This window comes from Dendrobates tinctorius, unplaced genomic scaffold, assembly GCF_039654945.1.
Source record: "Dendrobates tinctorius isolate UK_male_01 unplaced genomic scaffold, ASM3965494v1 ptg000018l, whole genome shotgun sequence".
NCBI lineage: Eukaryota > Metazoa > Chordata > Amphibia > Anura > Dendrobatidae > Dendrobates > Dendrobates tinctorius.
The window spans coordinates 8,589,964-8,613,090 of NW_027361686.1; the positions used below are offsets into that span (position 1 = coordinate 8,589,964).

General features: G+C 42.7%; 1 protein-coding gene across 3 annotated transcripts in view; it reads left to right on the forward strand.

Annotated features, from left to right (window-relative positions):
• NECTIN1 (nectin cell adhesion molecule 1) overlaps positions 1-23,127 on the forward strand; it is a 542,625-nt gene that overhangs the window by 435,044 nt on the left and 84,454 nt on the right. For all 3 annotated transcript variants that reach the window (XM_073566434.1, XM_073566431.1, XM_073566433.1), the window contains 3 exons: positions 9,354-9,501; positions 12,569-12,656; positions 20,721-20,831. In XM_073566434.1, coding sequence (XP_073422535.1) covers positions 9,354-9,501; positions 12,569-12,656; positions 20,721-20,831 — 347 coding nt within the window. The remainder of the gene's footprint in view (positions 1-9,353; positions 9,502-12,568; positions 12,657-20,720; positions 20,832-23,127) is intronic.

The window sequence follows — 23,127 nt, forward strand, 5'->3', positions numbered from 1 at the left end:
TAGTGAAAGTCAGTACTCCTGGACTGATAAAAGAAAACATGAAAAACATATAAACATAAAAACAATATGAAGGTTACAAGATTTAAGAAAAATGAAAAATTTACAAAAACCAAAAGGTCCAAAAATAGTCCTATGATGATAAGTCCAAGCATCAATGTCCATGGTCCATTCCTGGGCAAATGGTGAACTATTTACAAGGGTAGTGAAAACACCTAGTCCAGTGGCCAGAATGTCCATAAAACAAACGGGAAAACTCAAAAAGGAAATTTCTTACAGAATATCTGTAGGCACAAAAATTGAACAGTTACATATATACACACAATTTCAACATTTACATGAACTTATCACGATATCTGATGGGCGGTATACCTTGTGTAGTACGTGTAGATCTGCGTAACACTGGCGTGGTTGAGGATCTTACTGGTTGCCTGATGCTAACTACTGCCTGTAGTGTGTGATGCACTGGATACACTACTGGTGGTTCTGCGTAGCACAGGGATACAGGGATACTAGATTTCCTAGAACCACTTCTATTCACTGTGGGCATGACAGATTCACCACTTGCAGGGCGAGGGTTCTCTGGCTCCACTGCTGGTGTGGCATCTGCTGCCTGATTTTCAGGATTTTCTTGAGTCACTTCTTCTTGTACTACCAGTTGGGGAAATGTCAACACTGGCACCACTATGGCATCATTTACTTCAGTCCAATTTGCAGGGAATTCTCCAAGTATAGTGATAACCTTTTCTTCTTCTATGGGTTGGATGTTATTTTGTTCTTCCATTCTTTCTATTAGCTGGTTAGGGCATACTTTCAAATGATCCCTTGATATTGCTGCTGAGGTTTCTCCTCCATCTTCACTAATAAGGCACACCTTGGTATTGTCAAAGTTTGAGGGTAGAATGGTGTAGGGTTCAGCTTCCCATTGGTCATCTAATTTATGCATCCTCCTTTTCCTCTTTAGGACTTGTTCTCCTGGTGACAAGGGAACTGCAGGTGCATGTTGATTGTAGTGCCTTTCTTGTTTTTGTCTTGCCTGAGCTAGACTCTTTTCTACACACTCTTGTACTCTTCTGTACTGTTGCTGCCGTTCTGTATCCCAGTCAGCATCTGGGGATGTCACATCAGGTGTAAGGACTCCCATATCCAAATCAATAGGCAGCTTACCAGGCCTCCCTCTCATTAGGTAGGCTGGAGTGCAGTTGGTGGAATTCACAGGAATGTGATTGTAGAGGTCAACCAGATCGGGTAACTTTTCTGGCCACAGATTTCTCTCTTCCAAAGGCAAGGTTTTCAGTAGATCGATCACCACCTGTTTCATCTTTTCACACATGCCATTGGTCTGTGGATGGTACGGTGTTGTCCGGATCTTCTTACAACCATACAAGTTACAGAATTCCTGGAACACTTCTGCCTCAAAAGCTGGACCTTGATCTGTAAGCACTCTTTCAGGATATCCATGTGGTCTACAGAAGTGCTGTTGGAACACTCTGGCTGCTGTCATGGCTGTTTGATCCTTGACAGGCACAGCCACCAGGAATCTCGAATAGAGGGCAATAATGGTAAGAGCATAAATGTAGGCTGAACAGCTTGGAACCAGTTTCACATGGTCCAGGGCTACCAAATCGAGTGGCTGTTTGGTTATTATTGGCTGCAGAGGAGCTCTCTGGCTGTTTCGATCCTTTCTGCGCAGGTTACATTGTCCACACTCCCGGCACCACCTTTCAATGGCTTTCCTCATACCAGCCCAGTAGAATCTCTCCCGGAGCAATGCTTCCAACTTCTTCCATCCGAAGTGGCCAGCTCCATTGTGGCATGCTTCCAAGACCATTGATGCCTCTCTCTTTGGGACTACCATCTGCCAGATCAGCTCATGAGTGCGGGCATTGATACTCCTCTGACACAGCTTTCCTTCATAAATGAACAGCCGACCTCTTTCCTTCCACAACTGCTGGGTTTCTTCAGGAGCATTCGACTCTGGGCGTGGAGTCAGCTTGTGACAGTAGCTCCTTCACCAGGCGGACTGCGGGGTCACTATCCTGGGTTTCTGCCCAGTCATGATGGGGCAATGGAGTTAGGGTGGCCTCTTTCAAGCAAGACCTTCTTTTTCTCACTCCTTCGGCATGTTGGGCCGCAAATGGCTGGTGGAAGGGAGGTAACTCTATCTCTTCGAGAGCCTCAGGGTCTTCTCCTGCATCTGGCAGTTTAGGCATTCTGGACAGCGCATCAGCATTGGCATTCTTGTGCCCTGCTCAGTATTTGATGGGGAATTCATAGTCAGATAGCCGAGCCATCCATCGCTGCTCCAGTGCACCTAGTTTTGCAGTTTCCAAGTGAGTCAACGGATTGTTGTCCGTGAAGATGGTAAACTTGGCTGAAGCTAGGTAATGCTTGAATCTCTCAGTCACAGCCCAGACTATGGCCAAGAACTCCAGCTTGAAGGAACTGTAATTGTCAGAGTTCCTTTCAGTGGGACGAAGCTTCCTGCTGGCGTAGGAGATCACTCTTTCTTTGCCATTCTGTATCTGTGACAGTACAGCTCCTAGTCCCACGTTGCTGGTATCAGTATACAACACAAACGGTTTGTCATAATCTGGGTAGGCCAGAACTTCATCTCCTGTGAGAGCCATCTTCAGTCGAGTGAAGGACCTCTCCAACTCCTCAGTCCATTCAAATGTGGAACTCTTCTGTTTGGCTTTCTTGGACAGTCCCACCAGAAGATTTTGCATAGGGGTGGCTATTTCAGTGAAGCCTTTGATGAATCTTCGGTAGTAGCCTACCAGTCCGAGGAATTGGCGTACTTCATGGAGGTTGCTGGGCTTCGGCCAGTCCCGGATAACTGTGACTTTGTCAGGATCTGGTGCCACACCTTCTGCACTCACTACATGACCGAGGTACTGTACCTTGGGCTTCAGGAGGTGGCATTTGGAAGGCTTCACCTTTAGGGTGAAATAGGACAAGGCTTCAAACACCTCAGCCAGGTGCTCCAGATGGTCTTCATAAGTTTTGGAGAAAACAATGACATCATCCAGGTACAACAGGACTGTCTCGAAGTTCTTGTGTCCAAGGCAGCACTCCATCAGCCGTTGAAATGTTCCTGGGGCGGTGCAGAGCCCGAACGGCATGTAGTTGAACTCGCAGAGACCCATTGGAGTGGTAAATGCTGTTTTCTCCTTGTCTGCTTCTGGCACGGGAACCTGCCAATAGCCACTAGTGAGATACAACGTGGAAAAGTAGTTAGCAGTTTTAAGTGCGTCTAATGACTCCTCAATTCTAGGTAATGGGTAGGCATCTTTATGTGTAATGCTGTTAATTTTCCTGTAATCAACACACATTCTCATGGTACCATCCTTTTTCTTTACAAAAACTATTGGAGCTGCCCAGGGGCTACAACTATCTCTGATCACCCCAGCTTCCTTCATCTCTCTCAGCATACCTTTGGCACATTGGTATTGTGTTGGAGGTAAAGGCAGGTACCTTTCTTTTATGGGTGGATGATTTCCAGTGGGGATATGATGTTGAACCCCTTTTGCCTTCCCAAAGTCTAGGGGGTGTTTACTGAATACCCACTCATATTCCTGGGTCACTCTGTAAACCCCATTTTTCTGGTATGAAGCTGTGGAGTCAGTTCCCACCTGCAGTTGCTGGCACCACTCCTCCATCTGCTTTACAGAGCCATTGTCCTCCACCTGGTCGGATGAGACCAAGGGCTCTGCTGCCTGCATTCCATTGTTACTGAGAGTGAGCAGCTTAGCAACTGTGGCATACCGAGGTATTGTGGCCTCCTCCTCCCCACAATTCAAAAGGCGTACAGGTACTCTCCCCTTTCATACATCAACTACCCCTCTGTCTGTCAAGACAGTGGGCCTGCTATCAGAGTATAATGGCTCTACCAATGCCTGGTAATCTTTTACTCTGAGGCCTATGGCTGCCCGACACCAAATCAACATTTTACATTTGGGGGGTATTGCAATGGGGAAAGCATCACTCACTCTGACGGCGCCAATTTCTCCACCAAAGAGTTCTACCTGCTGTCTTTGCATCAGGGCCTTGATCTCCTTCTGCAGGACCCGTTGTTCACTGGAACCAGCAGTCTCAGCCACCTGTTGCAACAAGACAATAACTTCGGAAAGACAATTTTCAATTACATTTGTACCAAGAGTGATCATGGGATTACATTCTCGTCGATCAATATCCACAACTATCAGACCTTGAGATTTTAACTCTACCCGACCCAATTAACAGTAATTTCTTTACACCCTACTTATGGTAAAGACTGACCATTACTGGCAACCACTGTTAGTTCATCACTTGGGCCACGGGTGAGTTCAGAGTCAGCCCAATACCGCTTGTAGAGGATATAGGGAATAGTCACCTGGGAGCCTGTGTCCAGCAAAGCGTTCATGGGGATGCCGTCAATCACCACTGGAAGGATCGGTCTCCCTCCAACATACTTGGCTCGCCAGTTCCTTGGGCCTTGTGGTCCTACTCGGGGGAGTTGGCCCTCTGCCCCAGGGGTTGCTCGTTTAAATAACAGAATCTTGCAAGGTGGCCTGCCTTGAAGCAGTGACGACAGATGGGACGTCCGTCCTGGTCATAGCGATCGTTGTTTCTCCTTCGGAGTGGCAGGGTTTTCCTCTTCCGGAGCCACGGGACATCCTCCGGACTGGAAGCAAGCTGGGTCTTCTCCTTGGAGGACACCTGCAGGGACTGCACGGTTTTAGTAAGTGCAGCCATACCTTTGGTCAACTCCTGGACCTGAAGACGCAGTTCTTCAGTTGGATCTTTATCCAAAGTCTGTGCATCAGCCTCCACAGGGATGGAAGGGAAAGATGTTGCTTCCTGGTGGTAGGTGATCGCTGGGTGCCTAGGGGGCGCTGGGCGGCTGACAGTTGGTTCCTGCAGCACCCGGATAGCCCTGTCCTTGAAATCAGCAAAGTATAGATCAGGGTTCTGTAGGGCTATGATGCGCAGCTGTGCTCTGTGGGTGCTGGATAGGAGTCCTTCAATAAATTGCTCCTTTAGCAGTCCGTCTCCATCTTTCACACTGTCAGGGTCAATCTGCTTGATGGCTCGCAGCGCCTCCTGCAGGTTAAGAGCATAGTCCCTTATATTGTCCTGCGCTTTCTGTTTACATCCAAAGAACCTCATCTTAATTTCAGCTGCAGTGCGGGTGTCAAAGGTGCTTCTTAGCTTGGCCAAAATCTTTTTAACAGTCTCTTTGTCAGTGTCCTGCCAGGCTTTTACTTCCCTCTGTGCTGCACCTGTTAGCTGCCCAATAAGGATGTTCACCTTCTGGCTTTCAGATAGAGGATATACCTCAAACAAACTGCACAGTCTCTCTTTAAATTCACTCAGGGTATGTGACTCCCCTGAATACTGCGGTAGCCAGGCTGCTCCCGGTATGTAAGGCATAGACAGCGGCATTATGGGGACCGCTGCGGTGGGTGCTATAGGAGCCGCAGCCGTGTTGGGCCCTGCATCTTGCGGCGCTGAGGGGCTGGCGGGGGCGTCTGCCGCTGCATCAGCGCTTGCCTCAGACATTCTCCTTCACCCCTAGTTAATGATTGCCAGGCCCCGGGGTTGAGCGGCTTACCGGCTGTAGGCCTCAGCTCCTCCCTTCTTGCGCGCTGTCCTCTCTTCCCGCACGGCACTTTACTTCCTCGCGCTCTTTGCCGGCTCCGCCCACGAAGGCCCGCCTCTTTGGTTTCCCACGCGCGCCAAGCAGCGGAATAATGGCGGCAATGGCGCCAACAGTCCACAGTACACAAAACAGTCTCTGGCACACAGGACCCGGGGATACCGGGCTCTGTAATCCTGTTCATGATGCCAAAATGGCTCACCCTCCCAGGGCTGTGGGGTACTCAGTACCGGGCCGGTCCTTCAGAGGGGAATGTCACAGCAGCGGTGACCCGGTCCGTGGCCCTGGGCACCCATGTAAAAGGGTTGAGTGGTTGAATAAAGTTTATGAATGAATCGTGACGCCACCTGTGGTGTTCGGCAATGAAGATGTTAAGCCAACGCTGCAAGCAGCTCCTCTGGGACAGATGGTGTAGTGCAGCAATGAGGTTGTAGCCCTCCACAGGTAGGGCTGTTGGTCCCAGGGCAGTGTAGCGGAATGTTTAGGAAGAGGGTGCAGTGTTTGGCACAGAGATGTAGCAGTGCTGAGGATGTTGCAGGAAGGAGGCAAGGACACAATAGGGTGCAGTTTCTTTACCTTTACTTGGTAAACGCAGTCCAGGGTCCTGGTTACAGATGGTACAGGAGCAGGCTAGCCTGGAAGCAACTCAGGGATCTCTCTATCAGATGGGTTGTGTAGTCTCCTTCCTAGCGCTGGCTTGAGGTACATCCAGTACTGTGTTACACTGAAGTTCCTCCTTCTTATCTTCTTGTAGAGCTACCTCGTATGGCAGACAGCTGTAGCCCTCTGTCTCTCTTGGCTCACCCGTCGCTGTTGTGCCTCTGAGTCTTAGTTGGGAATAGAGCATTTACAGCTTCCTATTCCTCTGGTTTCTGTTGCAGGACCTTCAGTATCCATACAACCGTGGAGACCAGGCTCCAGATCATGTGCTATCACTGGGAGGGAGCTCTCTAGCCTCAGCTCAACCTCCAGCTTCTCTCCATACGTCTACACTCGTTGCCCTCCTCACACTAACTCCTCATTTCTCTCCCTGGCCCTCAGAGAGCACTCCTCCCCCAATTCTGGTTCAGAGCTCCCTCTGCTGGCTTGGAGTGGGAACTGTGTTGCATGACATGGTTAACTGCTAGAGAGACCCTTCATTGCCTCCAAGCCTGACATCACCCTCCCTGGAGGAAGGTAATGCAACTGTGGCGACCATACTCCTGGGGGCGCCACAGTTATATATGATATGGGATGTATGGGTAATATACAGTATGTATGGGTAATATACAGTATATATGGGTAATATGATACAGTGTGTATGCGTAATATGCAGTATGCATGGGTAATATATTTGATACAGTGTATGGGTAATATACAGTATGTATGGGGAATATATGATACAGTGTGTATGGGTAATACACAGTATATAAGGGTAATATATGATACAGTATGTATGGGTAATATACAGTATGTATGGGTTATATATGATATGGGATGTATGGGTTATATATGATATGGGATGTATGGTAATATACAGTATGTATGGTAATATACAGTATTTATGTGTAATATATGATACAGTGTGTATGAGTTATACATATGATACAATATGTATCGGTAATATACTGTATATCATGCAGTTTGTATGGGATATATATTATGCAATATGTATGGGTAATATGTATGATGCCGTAAGTATGGGTAATATACAGTATATGATACAGTTTGTATGGATAATATACAGTATGTTTGGGTAATATATAGGATGCAGTGTGCATGGGTAACATATGAGGCAGTATGTATGGGTAATATGTATGATACAGTATGTATGGGTAATATACAATAGGTATGGGTAGTATATATGAAAAAGTGTGTATGGGCTAAATATATGATACAGTATGTATTGGCAATATGTCTGATACAGCATGTACTGGTAATATATATGATACAGTATGTTTGAGTAATACATATGATACAGTATGTATGGATAATATATATCATGCAGTATGTGTGGGTAATATGTATGATACAGTATGTATGGATAATATATAGGATACAGTGTGCATGGGTAACGTATATGATGCAGTATGTATGGGTAATATGCTGTATGAATGGGGAATATATAGATACAGTATGTATGGGTAACGTATATGATGCAGTATGTATGTGTAATATGCTGTATGAATGGGGAATATATAGATACAGTATGTATGGGTAATATGTATGATATATAAGGCACATGAGATATTTTAGTTTGAGTATAAGACATATTTGATATATACATCATGCAATAAGCTATCGCTTGTTTTATGACGGCAGCCCAGCTTGTCAAATTGAGAGATTTTTATCCTTCAGTTACACAAACATTCACATGATTTCTCAGTACACATAAAGCCTCTTCACACAGAAATAATCTCATTTTTCTAGGACATGATATGAGAAAACCATTGTGGAACCACAACAGCCGGGCCCGGTGGAGTAGTTTGTGAAAAGAGATCGGCTCAATATGAAATGACAATTCCATAAAACAAAGCCCGGCTCCTTTATACGGAGCGCACACAAACAAATATGGGCATTCTTACCAGCGGCAGGTGTGCGCGGCCGGTGCCAGACGATCAATAGCTCTGGCAAAGGACGTAGTACACAAGGCTTCCACCATTAGGACAAGTGGTGAAAAAAAGCATTTTTTTTTCACGTCTAGGAATGCCCATAGTTACATACCTTAAGGATTGATTTTTATGGTCAGTGCTGAAAACAACTTATTTTCCCTACGTAACATTTGATTCCTATAGTAAATTTGGCATATGTTCTGAACTATTGATTTTTGTAAAAAAAGACAAATGAATGCGGATGCAATGTCCCACCATCAGAGTGTAAACGTCATTTTATTTTGTACTTAAAAAATTAATACTACACATGAAATAAGCAACTTTGTGAAACATCTTGATTTGTTCTTCAGGAGCAGTAGGAAGATGGTATTATTTTATTAGCTAGCACAGATTACCAGCAGCCCAATGGAGGCAAAAATTAATAAAATAATACTTTTACGTTTGAAATACTTCTAATTACATTACAGTAGCTTTGTAACATTATTAACCTGCAGATTGACCCCTATATCTAGAGGTTAGTAGTATTTGGAACATTACAGGTTCCCTTTAATGCTAAAGCCAAAACAAAAAAATAGTAATGTAAAAGTGACATATACATGCATCACATGTAAATCCATTTGCACAGTGGTGAAGCTTTTGCTTAGATATGGGCAGCAGTTCTGCTGGGGGTATGGAGTAGGAGCAGGACAGGACACGGACATAAGGGAAGACAGAAAAGAAACATGGAGGCTTCATTGGCCTTTGCCAGTTGTGAACCCGTCATCATTCTGCAGCCCATGCTGAAGCCTCTGGGTTTCCTCTATATTCTCCTTTAATGCTAACAATGCAATGGAATTTTTGAAACCTTCCAAAATTAGTAGAAAGTGCTAAAAAATCAACTAAAAATGATTAAATGAGACTTTCGAACTGAAAAATATATTTCTCACATACGGATCATCATTGCTGATGACATTAGACATGGTGATGAGTAAAGGGGAATACTGTGATACTATAGGAACCACAAGCCATTATTGACAGAGGCTGGCAACAATTCTATTAGTGGCAAAAATGGACGAGTAGCAATGATAACGATTATTTCCATTACTCAACTTTATTAACGCTGTACTCAATGATGCTTTTTTCAGATAAGCCTCTACCTCAGGGTCTGTCCGGAAGTCTGCTTGGGATCCTCGGGGGAGTGGTGACAGCTCTTATTATAATCACTGTTGCCGTGAGCGCCATTCTGGTGAAAAAGAAAAAGCAGAAGCAGCGATCTGACACAGACAGCGACATGTGAGTGTTACACTCTACAGCTGAATATTATTTTATGTATTACTTTTTCCACCCATCCGCAACTGTAGACGTGTTACTGTTTCAACTGTGACATCACTATGAGAAACAAATAAAGTGTCGACATAGAACCAATGGACCGTCCATGGATGAAGATGTTCACTATAAAAGACATTCTCTCCTCAATAACCATTAATATGATTATTAGATTGAAATGGGGGGGGCATTAAAGGGGTTTTCCACGATCAAAAAAAATTTCTGTAGTCACTCTGTGTGACTGCACTGCTGAAGCATGACAGTATGCAATGCGCACACTGTCAATATCCCCCTCTATTTCCAACATGAGCAGCTGTCACGTGCCAACAAGGTTCTCATCCAATTCTCTAAATGTTTTTTTGAGACCCCTTTAGCTGTGACTAACCTTATGGAAAGAAAAAGCCGAATTGCCAAACAAATAATTAGAGAAACGATGGTGTAACGTGAAATTTGTTTGCAAAATACGGGGCCCTCAACTACCTCAATTATTTATTAGTAATAGTCTTTTCATATGGGGCAAGGGGACCTTTTGGGCCCCCATAGTCTGGAGGGCTCGGGTTCCGTTGCAAACCCTGCATCCATCATTGTTCTGATCATCGGTCCATTCTTTTAAAAACACTTGACCCCATTGGAGCTGATGAGCAGAATGCGGCACCATACAGACCAAGGGCGGACATATTTTATGTCCAACAAGGTCAGGTGGGTCAACTTCCATCTTCCCGCAGCTTCCGTCTCAGACAACACTAATGTACTCAAGGGGCATTTATTGTCATCGCACAGGGGCCTCCTCTGCCTGTATCCGCCCCTGAGGAGGACAAATACTGCAATGATGTTATACTAGACATATTTAATATGCTATATATTACATTTTTGGCCCTGATATTTGGCATTAAGATTTGTACTAAGGTACATTCTGTGAGTTAGAATACATCAACAGATTGATTGCACCGAAAGTTTCACAGAAAAAATCATAGCAGTAAAATCTGCAGCAAACTATAGAGATTTTGTTATAAAAAATGCTGCAGATCTTCTTTTTTTTCTTCATGCCTCCACGTAACTTTGATAGAACACTTTTCAGGAAAATATTGACCATTTTTGTGGCATTTTCCTTTATCTCAATTTGTTTCCAAATTACAAAATGGTCACAATAATCTAGGAAATATTTCAGTGTTTTACAGCAACTTCAATGTAAGCAGTGACAATGAATGACAAGTTCTCCTGCACATATTACATTGGTTTATTGTGTGTTTTTATTCCAGGTTTTTTATGCTTCTTTATATTCTAGCTATAGTTTCCCAATAACTAAATAAAAAAACCATAATTGGCAGAGTTAGCTTCCGAAGCCTCATTAGCTTCTTAATGGATTGATTCCTGTATACTATTTCAGTCCCAATAAATTATTCCTTCTTAATGAGGTTTAAACATAATGGTACTCACCTTTAGAGATGAGCGAATAAATTAGAATTAGAGCGGAAACTAATTCTACTCGCATTTCCACATTCACCAAAATGTGAAATTTTTAGTAATTTGCTTCCATATGGCTTCAGCAAAGTGGTGGCTGCCATTTTTCTAAATTGAAAGAGTCTATCAAAATCTTTAAAAAAAATCCTTATACTCACCTCTTTGGAACCTTAAACTTCACCCATCTGGTCCTCACCGTATCTTCACTATTCGTGCTGAAATCCCCGGGCTATGCACACTAAGGCCTCTTTCACACATCCGACATTGGAAATCCGGCATGGTGCGGCGAAAAGATGGAGAGCCGGATGCGGCTGGGAACGCAGGGTATGCGGCGCAACTTACGGCGCCGGATTAGCTGTGAAGAAGTCGGGGAAGAAAAGCGAGGCCGGTGAGGAGAGCGGGGAAGAAAAGCGAGGCCGGTGAGGAGAGCGGGGAAGAAAAACGAGGCCGGTGATGAGAGCGGGAAAGAAAAGCGAGGCCGGTGAGGAGAGAAGGGAAGAAAAGCGAGGCCGGTGAGGAGAGAGAGAGAGGAGAGAGAGAGGAAGGAGAGAGAGAGCGCTCCGGGCATGCGCACAGGGTCAAATGGTGCATGCGGCGGCCGGATCAGGTATAAGCCTGATCCGGCGGCCGTAATGTGCCATAGAGTAACATTGTCCTGGAGAGCCGGGAGGGCTGCATCCGGTCATGTCCGGCTTTTTGCGCCGGACTAAAAAACGCTGCAGCATGCGTCCTGTCTGGCCGCCAGACGGGAGAATTCTGCCGGATCCAGTAAAAACTGGAACAAATGGAAGCACATGCAGCTCAATCCGGCGCATGTGTTTCTCAATGACAAAAAAACACATCCGGCGTTAAAAAAAAAAACGGATCCGTTTTTTTACACACATGCCGGATTGTGCCTGACGGCACAAACTGGATGTGTGAAAGAGGCCTTAGCCAATGCTTCTGGCATTGATGAGGGCCCGGGAGGGTTCTGCAAAATCGTATAAAAGGTCACGGCATCATAACATCATGGCGAGCACCCTGACAATGTACGTACATGTGCACACACCCACTTTGGATTCATCAAATCCGGAAGTCCCAACCCAATGTGAGAGACCCAGGAATTTCAGCACGAGCGGCCGTAATCTGAAGATGTGGTAAAGGACCAGACGGTGAGGAGCAGTGGGGCCGGAGAGGTGAAGTAAGTATAAGGGTTATTTTTATTTTTTTACTTAGAGACCAAATATGTTTAGGAGCATGGGCATTATAAGAAAATTACAATATTTCAGGTTTTAAACCATCAAGGGCTGACACACTTCCAGTATCAGTCCAATAGCATTCATGATAAACCTGTTTTTGTTGTCAAGTTTACAGAACTAAACTGTAATAATCTTTCATATTATAGTAAATTTACTCCATGGCAGCCAATTCCTTATACTATATGATCAGACCTATAAACGTTAGGCAATCAGGACTTGAGTGTGATTGATTGCTTTTTATATTTGCACTTTGAAGTAGATCGATCTATCCTATTCTTACGGACATCATCAGTTTATCATGACGTGTCAGTAATGCGTTACTTTGTCACTTTTAGGGCAGATCTCCCTCCATCTCATAAACCAGCTCCTCCACCAAAGAAGAGAGTAGAGATGAAGACGCATCTAACGGCACATGACATTCAGGTATTTGGTGAAACTGGGATCCAGAAAAAGACTTGGCTACTTTGAAATTTGATCATTGCCAGATCTTCCCAAATGGTCAACAAATCTCATGTGCCCTGCCACAAGTGCCAGAACGCTCATGAAATCCAGATATTACAAGGTTAAAAGGCAGGGAATCAAGTGTAGAGAGGTGTGAAAAGGTTGCGCAGAAAGACGGGGAATGAAAACAGAGTAAAGTGGATATAGCTATTTCCAAAATTTTCTGTTTTGAGCGCAATGATTGGATTTCTCTCATGACAACCCCCAGTAAAAAGCTGAGTACATGTATGTAAATTATGCCAGAAAAGAATACCCTACTATTAAAATATAAATCATTATTGATATACATTAAAATACCCTTTATTTAAAAGATAAGCGATGTAAAGATAAATCCGTGTTCCTGGCAGGAGCCCTTTCTGCAAACTATCTACTTGAACCTCCCCTATTCCTGCATTAATACTATGCCCTCTGTTGAGCTCTTCTTTATCCTACTGAAACGTGGACAAAGGACGGACACAGATTGAGGGGTGCAGCAACAATCAGCAGACATACAAAGGTTAGATAATAACCAGTTAATAAAACAATGGAAAGGATGGCAGGTAAACAGTGTATAAGTAACAAATACAATGACAGCATGAACTCTCTATAACACTTACTAAGACTATACACTGGGACATTTTAACAGATTTTAGTTATATGGGACAAAAATACAACACAATTCGCCCTTTCTATGCATAAATCAATAAAACTAAAGTGTTGTGATCATCTATTCGGAGCAGTTTCTGAAGTGTCTCTTACAGAAGAGGCATTTTCTCCTAACTAACTGGACTTCTATAAGGTTATTTATACACGCTCATACATATTCAGATGTAAGATGGTACTAGTACATTCTGAGACTGAAGCAGAAGGAGCTTTGCTGGGCTGAGTCCTGAATAATCAGAAACGCTGTCTTGAAGCTCTTAGGGAATACCGATCTCTCCAGCAAAGGGCTTCCCTAAATCCTTAGAGATAAGATCTCATGTGGCCTAGCCCAAGATGCTGTATACTTGGTTGTCCTCACCAAGTTGGCTCATGTCAAGCCGAAAACGTGTCCCAAAGTCACCAACAACTTTCTCCGAGGATCCGCAACTTCACTACCCGAACTCTCCTTTGACTCTTCTCAATCACCCACCATCTGACAAAATCCCTGAGCTCCAAGTGCCTTCTACTGGACAAATCATACATTACATAAAAAATCTCCAACAATACAGTTGTGATTAACCCTTACACTACCAGCGATGTTTATTCATGTTGATTTATCTATATATTATCTATCTTTTGAATATGGGTATTTAATGTACATTATTAAAAAAAATTATATAATAGAAGGGTATTCATTTCTGGCATCAAATTGATAGTTCATACCATAATATTTTATTACCTGTGAGCAGTTTTAAAAGTATTTATATATTAGATTAAAAATTGATGTAAATTATGAGAGGAAGTTTTTACTTGCTTATAGAGTAGCATATGCAATATGGGGTCTAAAATCAATGGCATAAATCATACATTTTGGCTAGCATGTTTCTTGTTGCCATTGTATAGTCAGTCAACTTGATCTGACGTGATAGATGATGTGCTAAATATCCTGCAACCCATTTTATAAAATATTATACAGTCATATGTTAAAGTTTGGGCACCCCTATTAATGTTAACCTTTTTTCTTTATAACAATTTTGGTTTTTGCAACAGCTAATTCAGTTTCATTTATCTAATAACTGATGGACTCAGTTATATTTCTGGATTCAAATGAGGTTTATTGTACTAACAGAAAATGTGCAATCTGCATTTAAACAAAATTTGACCTTTGCAAAAGTATGGGTACCTCAACATAAAAGTGACATTAATATTTCGTAGATCCTCCTTTTGCAAAAATAACAGCCTCTAGTCACTTCCTGTAGCTATTAATGAGCTCCTGGATCCTGGATGAAGGTATTTGTGTCCATTCCTGTTTATAAAACAATTCCAGTTCAGTTAAGTTTGATGGTCTCCGAGCATGGACAGCCCGCTTCAAATCATCCCACAGATGTTCAATGATATTCAGGTCTGGGGACTGGGATGGCCATTCCAGAACATTGTAATTGTTCCTCTGCATGAATGCCTGAGTAGATTTGGAGCGGTGTTTTGGATCATTGTCTTGCTGAAATATCCATCCCCTGCGTAACTTCAAATTCATCACTGATTCTTGCACATTATTGTCAAGAATCTGCTGATACTGAGTTGAATCCATGCGGCCCTCAACTTTAACAAGATTCCCGGTGCCGGCATTGGCCACACAGCCCCAAAGCATGATGGAACCTCCACCAAATTTTATTGTGGGTAGCAAGTGTTTTCTTGGAATGCTGTGTTTTTTAGCCTCCATGCATAACGCCTTTTTGTATGACCAAGCAACTCAATCTTTGTGTCATCAGTCCACAGGACCTTCTTCCAAAATGTAACTGGCTTGTCCAAATGTGCTTTTGCAGACCTCTGGCGACTCTGTTTGTGGCGTGCTTGCAGAAGCGGCTTCTTTCGCATCACTCTCCCATACAGCTTCTCCTTGTGCAAAGTGTGCTGTATTGCTGACCGATGCACAGTGACACCATCTGCAGCAAGATGATGCTGCAGGTCTTTGGAGGTGGTCTGTGGATTGTCCTTGACTGTTCTCACCATTCTTCTTCTCTGCCTTTCTGATATTTTTCTTGGCCTGCCACTTCTGGGCTTAACAAGAACTGTACCTGTGTTCTTCCATTTCCTTACTATGTTCCTCACAGTGGAAACTGACAGGTTAAATCTCTGAGACAACTTTTTGTATCCTTCCCCTGAAAAGCTATGTTGAATAATCTTTGTTTTCAGATCATTTGAGAGTTGTTTTGAGGAGCCCATGATGCCACTCTTCATAGGAGAATCAAATAGGAGAACTACTTGCAAGTGGCGACCTTAAATACCTTTTCTTATGATTTGATACACCTGGCTATGAAGTTCAAAGCTCAATGAGGTTACAAAACCAATTTAGTGCTTCAGGAAGTCAGTAAAAAGTAGTTAGGAGTAGTGTTGAGCATTCCGATACCGCAAGTATCGGGTATCGGCCGATACTTGCTGTATCGGAATTCCGATACCGACTTCCGATATTTTTTCAATATCGGAATTCGGCATCGGAATCGGAAGTTCAGTTGATTGACGGCCTGACGTCATCATGATGCGCGGTGTGTGCGCATCATGATGCGCCGTCATTTCGGGCCTTCCGGGGGTCTCTGCCGGCCTGCCGGGGGGCTGTGCCGGCCTGCCGGGGGGCTGTGTGGACTGCCCGGGGTCTCTGCCGGCCTGCCGGGGGGCTGTGCCGGCCTGCCGGTGGTCTGTGCACCCTGTGGGGGTCTGTACCGGCCTGCCGGGGGGCTGTGCCGGCCTGCCGGGGGGCTGTGCCGGCCTGCCGGGGGGCTGTGCTGATGTCCGGGGGTCTGTGCAAGCATCGTCCGATGGGACTACAAGTCCCATCGGGCGATGCCTGCTACCATGACAGTGATTGACACATTAGCCAATGATGGGACAGTAGTAGTCCCATCATCCGGCTAATGTGTTAAATGTTAAAAAAAAAAAAAAAAAAATACTACATACATACTACATGCATGCTACATACATACTACATGCTACATACATACTACATATATACTACATACATACTACATACATGCTACATACATACTACATGCATGCTACATACATACTACATGCTACATACATACTACATGCATGCTACATACATACTACATATATACTACATACATACTACATACATGCTACATACATACTGCATGCTACATACATACTACATACATACTACATACATACTACATGCATGCTACATGCATACTACATATATACTACATGCATGCTACATACATACTACATGCTACATACATACTACATGCTACATACATACTACATACATACTACATACATGCTCCATACATACTGCATGCTACATACATACTACATACATACTACATACATACTACATGCATGCTACATACATACTACATACATACTACATGCATGCTACATGCATGCTACATACATACTACATGCTACATACATACCACATACATACTACATACATGCTACATATATACTACATACATACTACATACATACCACATATATACTACATACATACAATACATACATAGACATACAGTACATATAACATAGAGTAACATACTTACCAATACTTGTCACATTGTTCCCCGAAGCCATTGTCTTTCCGGAATAAATATTAACATAACAAACCACAAAAATACTCACCCACGATCCGAAGCAGTCCACGAGTGTGTCCCACGACGATCTTGGGTAGAGAACTGCAGCATCAGATGATGCTGCCGTTCTCTACGGGCTGCAGGAATCCAATGACGGAAGGTAGGTATCCTTCCGCACTGTATTCCTCCGCCACTTAAAAAAAAAAAAGTCCCTAGTCTCACTTTATGCCATTGCTGCGTGGGAATTTCCCACACAGCAATGGCATAAAGTGAGACTAGGGACTTTTTTTTTTTTAAGTGGCGGAGGAATACAGTGCGGAAGGATACCTACCTTCCGTCATTGGATTCCTGCAGCCCGTAGAGAACGGCAGCATCATCTGATGCTGCAGTTCTCTACCCAAGATCGTCGTGGGACACACTCGTGGACTGCTTCGGATCGTGGGTGAGTATTTTTGTGGTTTGTTATGTTAATATTTATTCCGGAAAGACAATGGCTTCGGGGAACAATGTGACAAGTATTGGTAAGTATGTTACTCTATGTTATATGTACTGTATGTCTATGTATGTATTGTATGAATGTATTGTATGTATGTAGTATATATGTGGTATGTATGTAGCATGTAGTATGTATGTAGTATGTATGTAGCATGCATGTAGCATGCAGTATGTATGTAGCATGCATGTAGTATATATGTAGTATGTATGTAGCATGTAGTATGTATGTAGCATGCATGTAGTATGTATGTAGTATATATGTGGTATGTATGTAGCATGTAGTATGTATGTAGTATGTATGTAGCATGCATGTAGCATGCAGTATGTATGTAGCATGCATGTAGTATATATGTAGTATGTATGTAGCATGTAGTATGTATGTAGCATGCATGTAGTATGTATGTAGTATGTATGTAGTATTTTTTTTTTTTTTACATTTAACACATTAGCCGGATGATGGGACTACTACTGTCCCATCATTGGCTAATGTGTCAATCACTGTCATGGTAGCAGGCATCGCCCGATGGGACTTGTAGTCCCATCGGACGATGCCTGCACAGACCCCCGGAGCCTGCACAGCCCCCCGGCAGGCCGGCACAGCCCCCCGGCAGGCCGGCACAGCCCCCCGGCAGGCCGGCACAGCCCCCCGGAGCCTGCACAGCCCCCCGGCAGGCCGGCACAGCCCCCCGGCAGGCCGGCACAGCCCCCCGGAGCCTGCACAGACCACCGGCAGGCCGGCACAGACCCCCGGAGCCTGCACAGACCCCCTGGCAGGCCGGCACAGCCCCCCGAAAGGCCCGTACAGACCCCAGAGAGGCTGTACAAGGGCAGGAAAGGGTTTTTCTTATTCCGATACCGGAAGTCCCATAGACTTGAATGGGACTTCCGGTATCGGAATCGGCGATACCGATACTTTTTTTAAAGATCGGCCGATACCATCCGATACGATACTTTGAAGTATCGGACGGTATCGCTCAACTCTAGTTAGGAGTGTTCAAATCAAGAAAATGATAAGGGTGCCCATACTTTTGCACCGGTCAAATTTTGTTTAAATGCAGATTGCACATTTTCTGTTAGTACAATAAACCTCATTTGGATCCAGAAATATAACTGAGTCCATCAGTTATTAGATATATGAAACTGAAATAGCTGTTGCAAAAACCTCAATTGTTATAAAGAAAAAAGGTTAACATTAATAGGGGTGCCCAAACTTTAACATATGACTGTATTCGCTTAGCCCCCCAAAAAAATCACCCACAGAAGCTGGCTACCTAGTGTCTCCCATTCATGTAACTCGTATCCTATTGCCTGTTGTAAAGTGTAATCCACCAAGACAGGTTACAGGAAGAGGGAGCAGGATTTTATCTCTCTGGCCTGCTTTCCTATCTATCAAAATCCATGCAGGAATAACAGTACTGGGTAGACGAGCTATTGGGTAATGGCAGGTGCAATGCTGGAATAGCAAAGAGAAAAAAGGACTTCCCATTGAAAAAGAGGGGATGACCCGCTGCAGAGCATGACTAAAGGATATCTCCTAGACATACTAGATGGGTATATGCCCTAAAAGCAGTTTTTACTTGTTATAGTGGTTGAGGGCAGCAAGCTTTTGTAGAACTTTAGTGAAAAGGGGTAAATACATTGTAAAATACCTGTAAATAATAATTTATGTTATGAAATTTTGCAAATCAATTTATTAGGGGAGTTGTCTTGATTAATGTAAAAATTGAATGTAAGTAGCATTCAAAACTCTTCTCCTTTCCCATTCTATTGGCCGCCTTCAGCTGCACTGATAGCAGAATGTACTCATTTGGAGTACAGATGATATCAGTGACTGGATTGGTTCAGCAAGGGCTCGATCATACTGGCAAGTAGTATCCAATGATTTTCTCTAAAGAATACTATAAAGAAGATAAAGAATGCTATATCAAATGACCCTAGGCCCAAAATCTGCGGTGAATGTTATCAAAGTTTCAGTGCTCTGAGGAGGAGACAGAGAAAGTAATTTCTCCATCTCCTCTATTGCAGGTGTCCACGGTGATCGGACTGCACTTGGATGACATCCAAGTTCAGTTTGTTGTTTTACATACACCCATAGACTTGTATACGTGGGATCCAGTTTTCGGAAGCACTCGCAGCATGTTGTGATTGTTTTCTCATGATGAATCTCGGCATGAGAAAATAATCATTGATCTGACCTGCCCCACAGTATAACATTGGGCTGAGTGCTCTCTGACAAAACATCAGGCCGTGTTATACACTTGTGTGAGCGAGTCCTAACTCTGAGGAGAAGATGCTGCAGGAGATTGTTCTTCCATGCAGCAACTTAGAAGAGGAGACGGGTGCTGCGCCATCACTACCAACTTCTGTACTCCAAAGGATTATGTTTTGATACCAGTGCAACTAAAGCAAGGTAATAGACCATTAAAAAGTAGAGGTTTGGAAGCCAATTACTAAAGTGATTTGCAGAAGTTTCATAACTTTCCAGGCTGGTAAAAATGATTAAAAACTAAATAAAAGTTTAATTACTCTTTTACAATACAATTACCCAGCCTGCTCGATCTCAGTGTAAGAAATTTGTCTACAAAGTTGTGCAGATAAAGAGGAATGTATTTAGTTCTCCTATAGATTTTGGGTGCGATTCATCAAGAACGCGCTGGAGTTAGATGCTTGCCTCTTCATGAATCTGGTGGCAAGCGTACCACAGATCTTACTCCAGTCAGGTACTGGAGTGAGATATCTGGCATAGGGAATGCCACAACCTGTTATGAATTTTATTTGAGCTAGGAGAAACAGGAGTGAAAACACCAAAGTCACAAATTATTGACACAACTCCAAGTAGCACCTACATTTTGCAACTTTTCAGAGTTTTCATGAGTCTGGCATGAAAGCTTCTATCATCTAGCCCATTGTGTGTAGAGCAAATGTATATTTTATATATAGTAAAATAAAGTTTTGAGGGTTTTCTTACATTATTAGTTTTGTAGAACTATTTCAAAGCGATAAGTCCCAAAGCAAATCATTAGATCACTGCTTTCAAGAAAAATTACTGCAAATTTTTATCTTCCCTAGTTTTAGATGTCCTGAGTGGAAAGAAGCAAAACTTGCAAAGCAATAAAAAAGAGTTATCCTGCTTAAGCTAACAAATTACAAAATGATAAAATGTGATGAAAGATAAAAAATAAAACTCTGCCTGTAAATTTTCCATGATCGTTATGTAATAGACATAAAAGTTGTAGCAGAAGAAGTGCAGAAGCGTTTATGTATATCACTATCCCATCAGGTTGTGCACTTGGACCCTGTGAAAGCCGAAGAGGAGATTATAACACTGCCGATACAAACATCATATTATGATATGTCAGCATCAGACAGCGCCCCCTACTGTGACCAGAGGGTAAGACATTAGTATGAAAATGATCATATGTACTGTAGATGTACAAAAAAGTACATAAACCATCATACAGGGATTAAATTGTTATTGACCATTTTTGTCTTTTAACATAAAATACATTATTTTTTAATAATATAAATAAAATAAAGTAAGACTAATATTATTTAGCCGAATGGATCTCATCCTGTTGTCATTGTTGTTATCTAACCTTGGGCCCTTGTTTTAGTAACACCATAACATCCCGGTTGTCCTTTCTGCATAAGCTACAATCTGATGGAGAGACACTTTAAGGAGCCCCTTAATATGGTTCCTATTAGGCTCACCTAAAGAAGAGAATTCACAAAGCTGCAGTTCATGGTTTACACAAAGACCCATGTCGTTGGGATAGCAGACTGGAGGCATGTGGACCAGAGAATCCTGACAAATGGTTATGTCGATGGTCCCATCAGCAACATTTTGGGTTTCTTGACCAAGGAGTGAATTGCCTGTACAATGGACTCCTTGCTACAGATGTGTTGCATCTTAGGAAAACAAGAAAACACATATTTGGTAAATGCTTTGCTACAATCATCAGGATAGATTTAAATTAGATGGGATGGGAAATATACGAACAGGAAAAGGTATGCAGCTAATGAATTCTTTTGAGAACCCAGCTATTGGAAGTGGAAATAAAGAATAAAAACAACAAACTCTGTATGAAAAAAAAGGAACAAGAGAAGCCAACTACAAACTAAAATGTGTTTATACAAATGCACAGAACATGGGAAACAAGGAGAAATGGAGCTGCTAATACAGGAAGCGAGATATGATGTCATAGGAATCACTGAAACTTGGTGTGATGACACACATGATTGGAATACAAATCTTGAAGGCTACAACTTATTTATTAGAAACAGGCTTAACAAAAGTGGAGGAGGTGTTGCACTGTATGTTAGGAAACTGTATATCTTCAGAGAGATCCAAGCTTCAGTGAATGGTAGCTCTGTAGAAACTGCTTGGGTAAGAATACAAGGAAAGAAGAACAGAAAATACACTATTGTAGGTTTTTACATCAGATGTCTTTCTTCTCAAAAAAAAGTACGACATAGTGATCATGAAAGATTTTATCTATCCAGATATTTGTTGGGAATGTCTTTCAGGCAAAAATAATGGTCCAGAAAATTCTTATCTTCTCTTGCTGACAACTTTATCTTTCAAAAGGTAGAAGAGAAAATAGGAGGAACTGCCATTTTGGACCTCATTTTTACCAATAGGGAGGAAATGGTTGAGGAAGTAAAGGTGACTGGGAATTTAGGAGCCAGCAATCGTGCTATCCTCAAATTTTGGATTGCAAGAGGAGGAAGACCAGTGAGGATTCCAAAGGTTGGGCTTCAAAAAGGCAGATTTTAATGGACATAGAAAGAGGGTAGGAAAGGTCCAATGGCTGGATGATCTAAAGGACAGAAATGTCAAAGTAGGATGGGAGATTTTAGTAAATTAAATTCTCACTACACAATTAGTAACAATCCTGAAAAGAAGGAAGAATTTGTAGCATTTAAAGAGACTAGGATGGATGAACAAGGACTTCAACACTTGCTAAAAAGGAAAAAAAAGTATATCTAATGAAGAAGGGGAAATATCTAAAGAAGTATATTATGCTGTCTGCAGGGAATGCAGGGTGACAGTTAGAGGAGCTAAAGCCAGTAATGAAGCGAAGCTTGCAAGGAAGACCAAGAGCAATAAAATATAATTTGGGGGGTATGTCAAAAGCAAAAAAAAAGTCAAAGATGCTCTAGGATTTTTACAGGATAAAAAGGGTGTAGTGGTCAAAAATGATGAGAAGAACTAACTTTTATCTTGCTATTTTGCATCTGTGTTCTCTAAGAAAGCAATTTTAACATCAACTGATCTTCACTGTGCTATAGAAGAATCCACACTATCTATAAACAAAGAGATAGCGAGGGAACGATTAGCTAATTTAAATGAATTTAAATCTCCTGGTCCAGATAAATTACATCCTAGGGTACTGCAAGAGATAGCAGAGGAAATTGCAGAACCACTTGCCTGAATCTTTGAAAAATCCTGAATATGAGAAGTCACAGAAGATTGGAGAAGGGAAAATGTTATCCTTATTTTCAAATAAGGAAAGAAGATGGAGCCAGGATATTACAGGCCAGACAGTCTTACTTCTATACCAAGAAAGTTCTTTGAACAAATTATTACACAGCATGTATGTAAGTACTTGAATAAGAATATAGTAATTAACCAGAGCCAGCACGGGTTTGAGGCAAGCAAGTTATGCCAGACTAATCTAATTTTC